Genomic DNA, 14,506 nt, shown 5'->3' on the forward strand with positions numbered 1-14,506 from the left:
AATGGCCACCGCATTTCCTGGAGCAATATGGCCTTAGTTGCTAATGCTCCTAAAAACCAAAATAACAAATAACCTGTAGGCTCACAAGTTTTTCATTAAATAAACCATTAATTATATTTTTTTTCAACTTCACTCCCATAATTTCTCAATGACGTAAAGGGTTTTTCTTCTGTAAATATCAATGCAAAGTAACTGTTGAGTTCATCTGCAACTTCAGCTGGTGTATCGAATACTATCCCACATCCATTACATAAGGGTCCAATCTGGTTTGTTCTCTTCTTTGCATTTATACAAAGCCTTGCCAGCAATTTCCCATAATCTGCCTTTGCTAGCCTAACCTTTTCTGTGGTACTATCACAGATCGATTTGTAGCTATTATAGGCTTCAGTAATTTTTATTGCTCTGTAACTTTTCCATGCTGTCTTTTTCTGCTCAAGTAATCTGTCAATTTCATTATTTATCCAACTTGGAATCCTCCTTGTGAAGTATTTTTTAATGGTATATAAGGCTTCTGTGATTAATGTTTTAAAGGTATACCATAATGCAATTGTATTTGTCCTCTGGAGATATCTACCCAGTTAATAGAGGCCGTGTAGCACTATAAGGCATCATAATTTCCTTTCCTGAAATTATAACCCATTCCTTTGCCTTTAACTACTGTTACCACTCTCTTCTTCGCCCACCGTAGAACTCCGTAATCACTTCCTGCTACTGGTTCCTGTATTGTCAGCCCTATTATGTCATCACTGGTTCATGGGTAATGATGAGGTCTAGAGTATTCTTTTCCTTGGTACTTTCCATGACAGGTTGATACAAATAGCAATCATCTAGTTGATTTAAAAATTTCGTTTCCCATGTGTAGGTTCTTTCCCATTTGCTCCAATCAATTAGAGGTAAATTGAAATTATCCATAATAAGACATTCATGCTTACTTGCCCATTCCATTTGCATGTAGTGGCTTTCATCATAATCTTCACAATCACATGGCCTGTAGATTACTCCCTCTCTCATTATACCTTTGATTCCAAATATCTCACACCTTACAGATTCTATGCTAGCATGCAAAATGTCTGAATCCAAGAAAGCTTTTGTCCCGCTCAGGCTGTTTTTGATAAGAAGCATGACCCCACCACCCCTTCTATCTTCCTTATCCTTCCTAAATACATTATACGTACCATACTGAAACTCATCATTCCCTATCTCCGGGTGGCACCAAATTTCCGTAAGCCCTGTTATATCAGCGTTTCTTGTCCTAACCAGCAGTTTGAATTCATTCATTTTATTGACAACACTTCTGACATTACTGTATAAACAATTAAGACTTAAGTGTTTTTGTATAGTTAACTATCCCAACACACACCCTTAAAGTTATTTAATCTCGCTTCCCTGGTATTAGCTGCCCGCTCATTTGAAGCGTTTCTGCTCTCAGAATGTCTTGCTCATATGTTCTGTCGCAGTAACAAACAAGAACTCTTGAGGTATGTGCAAGCGTTAATTTGCCAATATTATCAGATAAACGCGTATCTATATTACCGTTGTCCCTCCAAACTAGCAGTTTCCCTGAACCTTTAAGGTATCCTCAATAATACTGGCAAAAACTCTTGCACCACCTTTGTTTTTAAATGCATCCTGTCTTTACAAAACAGATTCCTTCTACCTACAAGTGCAGGCCAAGCTGATAGAAATTTCCCCCCCTCCCAAAAAAGCCTTGCAGAGTCCTTCAAGTCTTCAGTTAATCCACAAGGATTTCAGCATATAATCCCTCCTATTGTGCCTGGGCAGAATTGCAGACACAGACATTGTGACCTAACTCGGGACATTTCTTCAGCATGGTCCTGTATTTGTCTAACAAACCATCAGATCGTGTATGCTTAAGGTTATTAGTCCCCACATGAATAATATATTCTCTTCCCCCCCCTTAAAATCTGACAGTCTGTTGTGACATCATTAATAGTTGCTCCCAGCAGACATACTCAGATTCTGGTCCACCTATTCTTATTACAAAAAATATTTCTTGTTTCCTTGACAATAGAGTCTCCTAATAAAACTAAGTCCCTTTGAACCAGAGTAGTTTGCACTTGGTTATTCTGTTCTGGGGCCTGAATTGGGAGTGCATCACTTGGTAGGCTGCTAGATTGCTAGAGTCTTGGGTCCCTGATGAGCTCCCAGTTACATTATTCTCGACGGCAAGCACTCATTTTTTTCTGTTACTCAAATTGTAACTTAAGATCGGTGCATTCCTTCCAACGGTGACAAAGAAAAGAATCTACAAGTGAGCAAGGATTATCCACTAGGTCAACCTTGGAATACATGCCACAGGTTCTGCAAAGGATAAAATTATGACAGCCATCGGCTATTTCTGTATGAGTTGTGGTACTCTCTGACGAAGTGTTCAAGATGGATCTTTAATAACCATTATGAAATTTACTAATTATTAATAAAAGAAACTTTCGAAAAATTATATTTATAATATAAAAAAAAATCAAACTATTACAGGAAAAAAAAAACTTATTAAAATAAGCTTTACAATATACTAAATAACCTTTAAAATCCTGCTCTACTTCACTAATCCTGCTTTAGTCCCCTCTTATCTATTCTTATTTAATGTCGCTATGAAGAGTTGTAATAGGCACATCTGCTCACCACGAATGCCAATGTAGCATTAATGCACCAACTGTGCAGTACTAGTAGAATGAGTGTAGCATTAAGGGCAAGTTACTGCTCTGAGGTAAAGGGATGATTGAGTGGCAGAAGACACAAAGAGTGGTTATTAATACTGCTCTTCATGGACTAATATTATTAATGGAGTCTCACAGTGTTCAGTTTTGGGCCCATTGTTGTTTTCTATATTTATTAAGGATATTGATTAAGGTATATCAGGCTTAATGTCTAAGTTTGCAGGTGATACAAAGATTGGCAGGTTGGTTAACGAAAGTATCGTAATCAAGGAAAGAGACTGCAAAATATCTAGAAAAATTATGCAGATAGGCTGAGAAATGGCTATTGAAGTTTAACATTGGCAAATGCAAGATGTGGCATGTGGGTAGCATTAATGCACCAACTGTGCAGTACTACAAGGACAGCTCATGGGTTTTGTTTATAATATACATGAACTTTGCTAAACAAGGATAACGAGATGATTATCCCATTTTATACGCAGTGGTTAGGCTGCACCTTGAGTACTGCATACAGGTGGAGGCTTCATTTTAGGAAGGATGTAGATATGCTGAAACGGGTACAGACAAGGGTAACTAGATTAGTGAAAGGAATGAAAAGATGGTCTTACCAAGAAAAAACTTGAGTTTTGCAAATTTCAGCATCTGAAGAACTAAGCACCTGCAAGGTGATCTGATTGAGGTGTTTAATGCTTTGATTGGATTGAGAAAGTGCATGTGGATGTCATTCTTCCTCTTGCTCAGACTACATGTATGAGGGGATACAAATTGAAATTGAGGAAAGATGGTTGCAGGATAGATATGCAGAGGTTTGCCTTTGAGGAGCAGATGGTTTATTATTGGAACAAACTTCCATCTGTTGCTGTTGTGTGAAGTGGGCAGTTAGAATAATAAAAAGGTAAAACTAGACAAATTATTGGAGGGGATAGACAGGTTGTGGGAGAGGGTTTTTTTTGCTGATGCTTTATAAGCTTGATTGCATCTCTTGGCACTACTTATTAGTAGTGCAGATTAATAATAATATTAATATATTATATTAATAATGATAATCCTGTGGCATGTCACAGACCACTTCAATCAATGAATAATATCGGATTACCTCAACAACAATGAGGTAACACTAGATACCATCCACGCAACTATTTACTGCACCACTGTAGCAGCCACCAGGATGAATCGAAGAGAAACTAAAGACTAACAGAAAACAAAATGTAAAGGCAAGGAACCACCAGCCTGGGAAAGGCAGCTACAGCACAAGATAGAACTAAGAGTGAAGATAGGCCAACTGACCCAGTACCATCTGGGTAACAGAAGTAAGGAGCTGATCAGAAATTGAAAATCATCCTCAAGAAAGAAAATACCTACACAGCAAACACAAAACCCATAATCAGAGAATTGTAGAATACTTGGACACTTCAAGCAAAACCTCCTTGCACTGAGTAAGACACTTTGGCAATATAGAAGAGTGCCCAGGAGAAATCAGACAAGCAGATAATTGAGGAAGACCAGAGAGACTTCTACAGGGGGCAAGAGAAGACGAAGGGCAATGAACCCCACCCGAACCAGAAGGCACTCAAGGAGTTCTGCAGTAACCTGTGGAGTAGCAAAGTTAGCCATAAAGGCTCTATGCCCCTGGATAGACTTAGAACAAAAGAACACCAAGGATGTAAACAGATGACAGAATGGGAGATTTGGGAGGAACAGTCGATCGATAAGGCACCCTCACACAAAATCAGAGTCTCTTACTTTAGGAATCACCTACCTGAAGGCTAAGGACAAAGACACTACAAACCCAGAAAAGTACAGGCCAGTCATCTGTCTTCCATCAGTGTACAAGATCCTGACGAATTGCATAACTAAGAAGATATCAGACCACTTAGAGCCAAAGCATCATGGCCAAGCAGCACAAGGGATATAAGGAGCAATTGATCATTGATGCAGCAGTTATGGAGCAAGCCCACAAGGAGTGCCACAACCTGTACATGGCCTACATTGACTATTGCAAGGCCTTCAACTCCATGTCCCATAGCTGGCTGATAGAGACACTAAAGATCTACAAAGTCAACCTGACATTGATGCACTTCCTGAAAGCAGCCCTGGCAAAATGGAGAGGACCACCATCAAGCTCAAGAACATCATGACCAGACCGATCCCTACCATAAGAGGAATCTTCTAGGGAGATGCCCAAGCCCACTATGCTTCTGTCTAGCACTCAACCCACTGTCCACCATGCTCAATAATGTCAAATAAGGATATACCCTAAAAGAAGGTAGGAAGAACCTGTATATCCACTCTCATCTGATGTACACGGATGATATTAAACTCGATGCCACAACTGAGAATCAACTCCAACAGCTACTCCAGATCACAGAAGAGTTCAGCACTAACATCAGGGTGCAGTTGTAGACAAACACAAGACCCTTGAATTGCATCAGGGAAATCCAGTCGGCTGAAACTACCAGCTGAAGATCTGTAAAGAGATTGAACTCATGACAAAGGAAGAAATATACAAATATATGGGGATGATGAAAGCCTGTCAGTTAGAACACAGGTAGATCAAGACCTGTCTGACTGAAAAATACCATTAGAGACTGACAAGAGCCTGCTAAAATCAAAGCAGAATGATGATTCACAGCCATAAACACTTATGCAGTCCCAATACTACTAACTCTCTTTCGGGATCATAGCGTAGACCGACACTGAGCTGGAAGAGATTATGAGATCAACCAAGATAATGATGACTGAGAGCTTTAAACGTCACCTGAATTTGGACATCGAGAGGCTGACCATACCCTGGAAAGATGAGATTGATTGACCTCATTGAACAAGAGAAGTTGATTAAGAACCTATGGGATTACTTTCACCAATCTACCAAGCCATTAAGGCCTGTGGATTCTCAATTTGCCAGGTTCAGGTAACCATGCAGCTGAGATGTCCATAGTGCCTGAAGATAGACAGACAAATGGGACACAACACTCAGCCTTAATAAGGAGCCCCACTCACACAGATAGAAGAAACAGAGACACAGAAATGGGCAAAGGCACCCATGGTAGACACTACTAATGACCTCCATCAAAACTACTAGATATGATAGCTTCCAGTGCATGGCTCACAAACCAACCTCCAGAAAACCTATGAGGAAAAGATCAGGAATTACTCAGACCTACCTAAGACACAAAGTCAGAGAAATGTAGCATATGGGACAAATAATGACCATCCCAATCACTTTGTCAAACCAACAGCATGGTGCCAAAGAGCCTCATGCGAACTTAGCAGCAGTATGCCTTCCAGAGAACACTTACGTGGAACTCCATGATCCTGAACACTTGTAGGATAGTAAGAGAGTTTCTTGACCAACATAATAAGAATAATAATAGTAACCAGACACAACCAAACACCCCATGCCCTTGGTACCAGTACCTGTCACAGGGCAGAAAAACTCCCATAAAGGAGAAAAAGTTTTATAATAATAAATGGTCCTACATTACTTCCTTAACAATTGACTCCATTATTTTTCCCAAAACTTACAGTCAATAATTACTCACTACCCTCTTCTTCTAGCAGCTTTAGTATTCAAAGAGCTGCAAGGCTGTGTGTTATTTTATGAAAGTCCCAAGCACAAGAGGTATTAGAACTTGTAGTACTTAGTACCAGCTGTGAGTTGAAGGTTGAGAAGATGATTGCCGTAAAAGTAAGATACCAGGCTTGAAAATAGACACCGAAGTGGGTTTGAAATATTCTCTATATTTTTAAAAATAAAAACTCATTCTTTCAAAATGAGCAAAATAATGGTTTTGTGACACAAAAAAAAAAAAAAAAAAAAGAACACGTAGAATGTGAAAAAATGTTTGTCATATTTATTGTTAATTAAAATTAATGCCTCAAATTATAAACAACTATATCATTTAAGTTGTTTATCTGTTACCCCAACTGGACGTATTATCTAGATGTTCTGGGGGCAGAAACGTTTCACGTGAGCGGGTAGCTAACATCAAGGAAAAGAGCCTAAAAAACTTCAAGGGTTGTGTTAGGGTTGTTAAATATACAAGAACAGTAAATCTTAATTGTTTATACAGTAACATTAGAAGTGTCGTCAATAAAATGAGCGAATTCGAACTGCTGGTTAAAACAAGTAACGCGGACATAATAGGGCTTACAGAGACATGGTGCCACCCGGAAATTGGGGATGATGAGTTTAAGTACGGCTTGTATAATGTATTTAGGAAGGATAGGGTAGATAGAAGGGGTGGTGGGGTAATGCTTCTTATCAGAAGCAGCCTGAGTGCGACGATAGCGTTCCCGGATTCAGACATTTCACATGCCAATATAGAGTCTGTATGGTGTGAGATAGTTGGAAACAAAGGTATAATGCGAGTAGGAGTAATCTACAGACCAGGTGATTGTGAAGATTATGACAAAAGCCTCTACATGCAAATGGAATGGGCAAGTAAGCGTCAATGCCTTATTATGGGTGATTTCAATTTGCCTGTAATTGATTGGAGTAAATGGGAAGGAAACTCGACATGGGGAACAAAATTTTTAAATCAACTAGATGACTGTTATTTGTATCAACATGTCAGGGAAAGTACTAGAGAAAAGAATATCCTAGACCTCATCATCACACATGAATCAGATGACATAACAGGGCTGACAGTAGAGGAACCAGTAGCAGGAAGTGATCACGGAATTCTACGATGACGAGAGAGGTAGCAGAAGTAAAAGGCAAAGGAATGGGTTTTAATTTCAGAAAAGGAAATTACAATGCCTTAAGGTACTACATGGCCTCTATTAACTGGGTAGATATCGTGCAGAGAATGAATACAATTGAACTGTGGTACGCTTTTAAAACATTAATCACTGATGCCTTGAATGCGTATATACCATTAAAAAAATACTCCACAAGGAGGGTTCCAAGTTGGATGAATAGTGAAGTTGCCACATTACTTGAGCAGAAAAAGGTGGCATGGAAAGGTTACAGAGCAATAAAAAGTACTGAAGCCTATAACAGCTACAAGGTGATGTGTAATAGAGCCACAGAAAAGGTTCGACAGGCAAAGGCAGTTTATGAGAAATCACTAGCAAACAGAGCAGAGAGGGAGGATAAAGAATGGTCAGACATGAAAATCTCTGAGCATTGTAAACAGGTTGCAAGGAAAGCCCATGGTGTCCTATCTCGATGATCTATTGAACTTTTGCAAGTAGAGATAGGGACGTGATAATCCCATTATATAAGGCTTATGTTAGACCACACTTGGAATACTGTGTTCAAGTATGGAGACCGCACCTAAAGAAAGACATCGAGCTTCTTGAAAGGGTGCAAAGACGGGTAACTCGCCTGGTAAGATCGGCAAAAGGGTGTCCTTATGAAGAAAGACTTCGAATATGTGGGTTGCAGAGTTTGGAAACTAGACACCTTAGAGGAGATTTGATTGAGGTGTTTAAGGATCTGAGGGGCATCAGTAAAATGAATGAGGATGAAATTTTCAAGATTATAAATGATGCTAGAACTAGGGGACATAAATTCAAGTTACGGGGGGAAATGTTTAGATTGGACTGCAGGAAGTTTTATTTTAGCCAGCGAGTTATAAATTACTGGAATAAGTTGCCTTGATGGGTGGTAGAGGCCGACAGTTTGGGGAAATTCAAAGGTCATCTGGATAGTACTTTCGGGTAAGGGAAGTGCATAGGATGATAGTTAATTTCCTTTTTTTTTTATTAATTATTATTATTTTTTTTTGTTTTTGTTTTTATCATTGTTTTGTTCGGATTTTTTTTTTTTTTTTTTTTGGCTGGTGCAGCATAAGCCATAGGCTTTCTTGCACCATGCGGCCATTACTAATACTAGTACTAATACTAAAGTTGGCTGATTTTTCATTTTCTTTTTAAAAAATTTTATAGCATCTTAACACTGATATTATGAGTTGTATATACCTTTATCTTTACAATTTATGTTCCCTTAGTTTCCAGAGAACTTATTTTTAAAATAAACTCATCCCATTGTGCTTAAACTCACTGATATAAGTTTATGAACTAAAAATATTTTTGAAGAATTTTTTATGTAAATTAATTTAATTCCTGAATGCATATAAGTGAAAAATATAAAAAATAAATAGGTTTCCATTTATTAATCTTATTCTTCGTTTGAATAGCAACGTATACATCCTAAATGTTAGCTGACTAACTTTTTTCCTAAATGGCATATAAAATTACTTTATGTCAGGTAACTTACCTTTCTTTTCTTCACCTACAACTAAAGCACTTTAATTCCAATGCGTAGATTCAAAATTTGTATTTTCTTCTGTTTTAATGTGTATGGTTAACTTGTTTCAAATGTATGACATTTATTTACTTCTATTATTGTACAGAAGCAGCTTTACTCTGAGTGCCCATCCCGAACGAGATGAGTTAATATTGTTTGGTGGGGAATATTTCAATGGCAGTAAGGTAAAGTCTTGTTGATAGTTTTAGTTACTGTTAAGGAAAAATTTAATTTCCTTCTTAAGTAATTTTCATATCAGTATTTGTTACATTCAATGAAAATTTTCGGATATTAGTATTTTTTTATATTTGTCAATTTTTTCCCCTTTTTTTTAAAACCATGATAAATGTCTTATCATTAGCATTAGTAGAGGCATATGATGCAAGAAAGCAAGCTTATGCAGCATCAGCCAAAAAAAAAAAAAAAAAAAGAAAAAAACTTCCATTTCACCCCTCCATTCATTCGAAATACCTGTCCAGCTGAACCTTAAATTTATTTAGGCTATCAACTTCCACAACAAGGGATGGAAGTCTGTTCCACCAACCAACTACCCGCTGGCTAAAGGCAAATTTCCGCACATCTATCCTACATCTCTCTTTCCTCAATTTGAATTTATGCCCTCTCAGGCGATTATTCTGAGCAAGCGGAAGAATCCCATCAGCATTGAGCATGCTCAAACCATTCAAAGCTTTATACACCTCTATCAGATCACCTCGCTGGTGCCTAGTCTCCAGATACTGTAATTTGCAAAACTTAAGCTTTTCTTCGTAAGAGCAATCCTTTGTTCTATTCACTAATCTTGTTGCCCTTCTCTGTACTCGTTCCAGCAGCTCTACATCCTTCTTGAAATGAGGCCTCCAGACCTGTATACAGTACTCAAGGTGTGGCCTGACAATTGCCTTATACAAGGGAATAATCACCTCCTTATCCCTGCTAGAAAAATTCCTATATATCATTGACAAGACACCATGAGCTACTCTTGCAACCCATCTGCACTGCTCAGAGAACTTCATATCTGCCTGCACAATTACCCCCAGGTCCTTTTCATTCTCTACCGCTGTCAGTGTAGTACCACAGAGTTGATATGTTGCTCTGGGGTTGCTGTTTCCCATATGTAGTACTTTACATTTGTCAATGTTAAACTTCATTTGCCACCTCTCAGCCCATCTGCTTAACCTTTCCAGATCCTGTTGCAGCAGCAGCATAGCGTCAGTAAGTGTCCTTAACAACCCTGCCAACCTTTGTATTGTCTGCAAACTTGGACATTAAGCTTGACTTACCATCATCAGTATCATTTATAAATACATAAAACAATAATGGACCCAACACTGAACCCTGAGGGACTCCACTAATAACATTAGTCCACGAAGAGCAGTGTCCATTGATTACCACTCTCTGTCTTCTCCCACTCAACCATCCCTTTATCCATAGCAGCAATTTGCCTCCAATGTCACACTGCTCCAATTTGTGCAGCAGTCTTCCATGGTGCAACAGTATCAAAAGCCTTTCTAAGATCCAAATATATAATATCAAAGTTATTCCCTGCATCCAGTTCTTTTGTGACTGCATCATAGTATCCAATCAAATTGGTCAGGCAAGACTTTCCCTTAACAAAACCATGCTGTGTCCGAGCTATAACTGAAGCCTTGTCTAGATGATCCTGCACTGCTGATAATCAGATCAAGAGTATTACTCCCTCTAGTTGCCTTCCGAACATGCTAATTTAGAAAACAATCATCCAGTAATGTCTGCCAGGGGCAAAGGTTGATGACGTTGTAGAGCGGATATCATCTTTTAAGGGCACAAAAGGTGATATAGTTGTACACGTTGGCGCTAATGATATTAAGAGTAGGAGACCGGCAGAATTACTTAGCAAGTACAGGTCACTGTTGAAAAAAAGCCGTGAATTAGGGTTGAATTTGAAAGTGTCTGCAATTCTGCCCAGACACGATAGGAGGGAGCATAAGATGAGAGCCTTGTCGATCAATTCGGCCCTGGAGGGATTGTGCAAGGCTCAAGTGGTAGAATTTTTTTCAGCCTGGACTTTACTTGTTAACAGGAGAGATTGCTTCTACAGGGATGGGATACACTTAAATAGAAAGGGTGCAAGAATTTTTGCTAATGCTGTCGAGGCAGAGTTAGGTGGGTCGAAAAACTGCTAGTTGGGGGGGAATACAAGGACTAATAGATTAACAGTAGCCACTGGCAGAGGTGTAAGTGATTCTTGCACTGCTTCTATTGAAATGAGCAGAAGCCTGAAAAACAAGATGCAGGATATTTCAGAGACTGCTGGGAGTCATTGCGGTACAAGTAAACACATGGGTTGTGTTAGGGTAGCCAAGAATAGAAACAGGTGCATGTTTACCTGCTTGTACACCAATGCTAGGAGTTTGGTAAATAAATTTGATGAATTTGAGGTATTGCTCAAAACATCAAAGGCAGATATTGTTGGGATATCAGAGACGTGGCGTCACACAGATATAAGGAATGCGGAACTGAAATTTGGGGAATACAATGTGTATAGAAAGGATAGACAGGACAGGAGGGGAGGAGGGGTTATGCTATTAGTTAAGGAACACATAAAGTCCAAGGAAGTGAAGCCAGTCGACATCGATGGACAGGGCAGTGTCGAGTCAGTTTGGTGTGACATAAGCATAGGGAAATCAAAATTGAGAGTAGGAGTGTGCTATAGGCCTAATGACTGTGATGAGTATAATAAGATATTGTACAGGGAAATAGAGTGGGCCAGTAAATCAGAGAGTCTTATAATGGGGGATTTTAATTTCCCAGATATTGACTGGAATTTGTGGGTTGGTCACTCGCACACTAGCAAGGCTTTTGTGGATTTATTGGATGATTGTTTTCTACATTAGCATGTTCGTGAGGCAACAAGAGGGAGTAATACTCTTGATCTGATTATCAGTAGTGATTCTTCATGCATTAAGAATCTGCAGATAAATGAACCACTAGGTGGCAGTGATCACAGTGTGTTGAAGTGGGATTTACTCAAGGAGGTAACCACCATCAGAGGTAAAGGGAACGGTTTTTGTTTTCGTAAAGGCGACTATGATGGTCTGAGACAGTATTTAAATTCTATACAGTGCGACCAACTGATGATGTTACCAACAGCAAACTCAAAATGGGAAGCATTCAAGGAACTAATCTTGGAGGCTACCAGGCTTTACATACCAACAAAGAAATGTTGTTCAAGGTTTAGGCCTAAATGGTTGTCAGATGAACTAATGAGACATGTGGCAGAGCAGAAAAATGCATGGGATACATACAAATTAATGGGTGACATTGAAGCCTATGATAGATGTAAATTGGTCTGTAACCAAGTCACAAAGGAGATTAGGCAGGCAAAGGCAGACTACGAAAAATCCTTGGCAAAGGATGCAAAGAAAAACAGAAAAGAGTTCTTTACCTATTTAAACTCAAGAAGGAAAGGGATGAATCAGATTGGTCCACTGGATATTGATGGTTCAGCAGTTGAGGATCCTGCTCATGTGGCTAACAATCTAAACGAGTATTTTGCATCTACATTCACACATGAGGAGTTATTGAGGAAGGAGAATGATGTAGGTAAAGTAAACATTGGCAGTGAGCTGGATGATTTTGTAATAACTGAGAGGAAAGCGGAGGAGAGATTGTTGAGGATAAACATAAAAAAGGCACCTGGGGTGGATGGGATCTATCCAGTTATATTAAAGGAGGCAGCAAAAGAAGTAAGCAAACCCCTAGCCATAATTATGAGAGCTTCTTTGGACTCAGGGAAGGTACCCATAGACTGGAGATGTGCAAATGTAACCCCAATTCACAAAGGAGGATCAAAGGCTGACACAAGTAATTATAGACCTGTTAGTTTAACTTCTGTTTCGGGTAAATTAATGGAGGCACTGGTTAAAGAAGTACTGCAGGATCATCTAGACAAGAATTCAGTTATAGCTCAGACGCAGCATGGTTTTGTTAAGGGCAGGTCTTGCCTGACCAATTTGATTGGATACTATGATGTAGTCACAAAAGAACTGGATGCAGGGAATAACTTTGATATTATATATTTGGATCTTAGAAAGGCTTTTGATACTGTTGCACATGGAAGACTGCTGCACAAATTGGAGCAGTGTGGCATTGGAGGCAAATTGCTGCTATGGATAAGGGGATGGTTGAGTGGCAGAAGACAGAGAGTGGTAATCAATGGACACTGCTCAGCGTGGACTAATGTTATTAGTGGAGTTCCTCAGGGTTCAGTATTGGGTCCATTATTGTTTTCAGTGTTTATGAATGATATTGATGATGGTATATCAAGTTTAATGTCCAAGTTTGCAGATGATACAAAGGTTGGCAGGGTTGTTAAGGACACCACTGACGCTGTGCTGCTGCAACAGGATCTGGAAAGGTTGAACAGATGGGCTGAGAGGTGGCAAATGAAGTTTAACATTGACAAATGTAAAGTACTACATATGGGAAACAGTAACCCCAGAGCAACGTATCAACTCTGCGGTACTACACGGACAGTGGTTGAGAATGAAAAGGACCTGGGGGTAATTGTGCAGGCAGATATGAAGTTCTCTGAGCAGTGCAGACGAGCTGCAAGAGTAGCTCATGGTGTCTTGTCAATGATATACAGGAATTTTTATAGCAGGGATAAGGAGGTGATTATTCCCTTGTATAAGGCAATGGTTAGGCCACATCTTGAGTACTGTATACAGGTCTGGAGGCCTCATTTCAAGAAGCATGTAGAGCTGCTGGAACGGGTACAGAGAAGGGCAACAAGATTAGTGAATGGAACAAAGGGTTGCTCTTACCAAGAAAGGCTTAAGTTTTGCAAATTACAGAGTCTGGAGACTAGGCACCGGCAAGGTGATCTGATAGAGGTGTATAAGGCTTTGAATGGTTTGAGCATGCTCAATGCCAATGGAATTCTTCATCTTGCTCAGAATAATCAGCTCAGAGGGCATAAATTCAAACTGAGGAAGGACGGATGTCGGATAGATGTGCGGAAATTTGCCTTTGGCCAGCAGGTGGTTGGTTGGTGGAACCGACTTCCATCACTTGTTGTTGAAGTTGATAGCCTAAACAAATTTAAGGCTCAACTGGACAGGTATTTCGAGCGAACGGAGAGGTGAAATGGGAGTGGAGTGTGTTTTTTTTTTTTTTTTTTTGGCTGATGCTGAATAAGCTTGCTTTCTTGCATCATATGCCTCTACTAATGCTAATGCTAATGAATCCACAAAAGCCTTGCTTGTGTGTGAGTGACCAACCCACAAATTCTAATCAATATCTGGGAAATTAAAATCATCCATTATAAGACTCTCTGATTTACTGGCCCACTATATTTCCCTGTACAGTTTCTTATTATACTCATCAAAGTCATTAGGCCTATAGCACACTCCTACTCTCAATTTTGATCTCCCAATGCTTATGTCACACCAAACTGACTCGACACTGCACTGTCCAGCGATGTCGACCGGCTTCACTTCCTTGGATTTTATGTGTTTCTTAACTAATAGCATAACGCTCTCCTCCCTTCCTATCCTGACTATCCCTTCTGTACACATTGTACTCCCCAAAT

At 39.4% G+C, this 14,506-nt stretch overlaps 1 protein-coding gene across 1 annotated transcript in view; it reads left to right on the top strand.

The window, feature by feature from the left end:
* Positions 1–14,506, top strand: part of LOC150078621 (kelch domain-containing protein 4) — a 78,996-nt gene that overhangs the window by 22,055 nt on the left and 42,435 nt on the right. The window contains exon 3 of the mRNA XM_090384022.1: positions 9,041–9,119. Within this exon, the coding sequence (XP_090240148.1) occupies positions 9,041–9,119 (79 nt within the window). The remainder of the gene's footprint in view (positions 1–9,040; positions 9,120–14,506) is intronic.

Source organism: Mastigoproctus giganteus, chromosome 10 (assembly GCF_048544385.1).
Source record: "Mastigoproctus giganteus isolate SK-2022 chromosome 10, ASM4854438v1, whole genome shotgun sequence".
In the NCBI taxonomy this organism is placed as follows: domain Eukaryota; kingdom Metazoa; phylum Arthropoda; class Arachnida; order Uropygi; family Thelyphonidae; genus Mastigoproctus; species Mastigoproctus giganteus.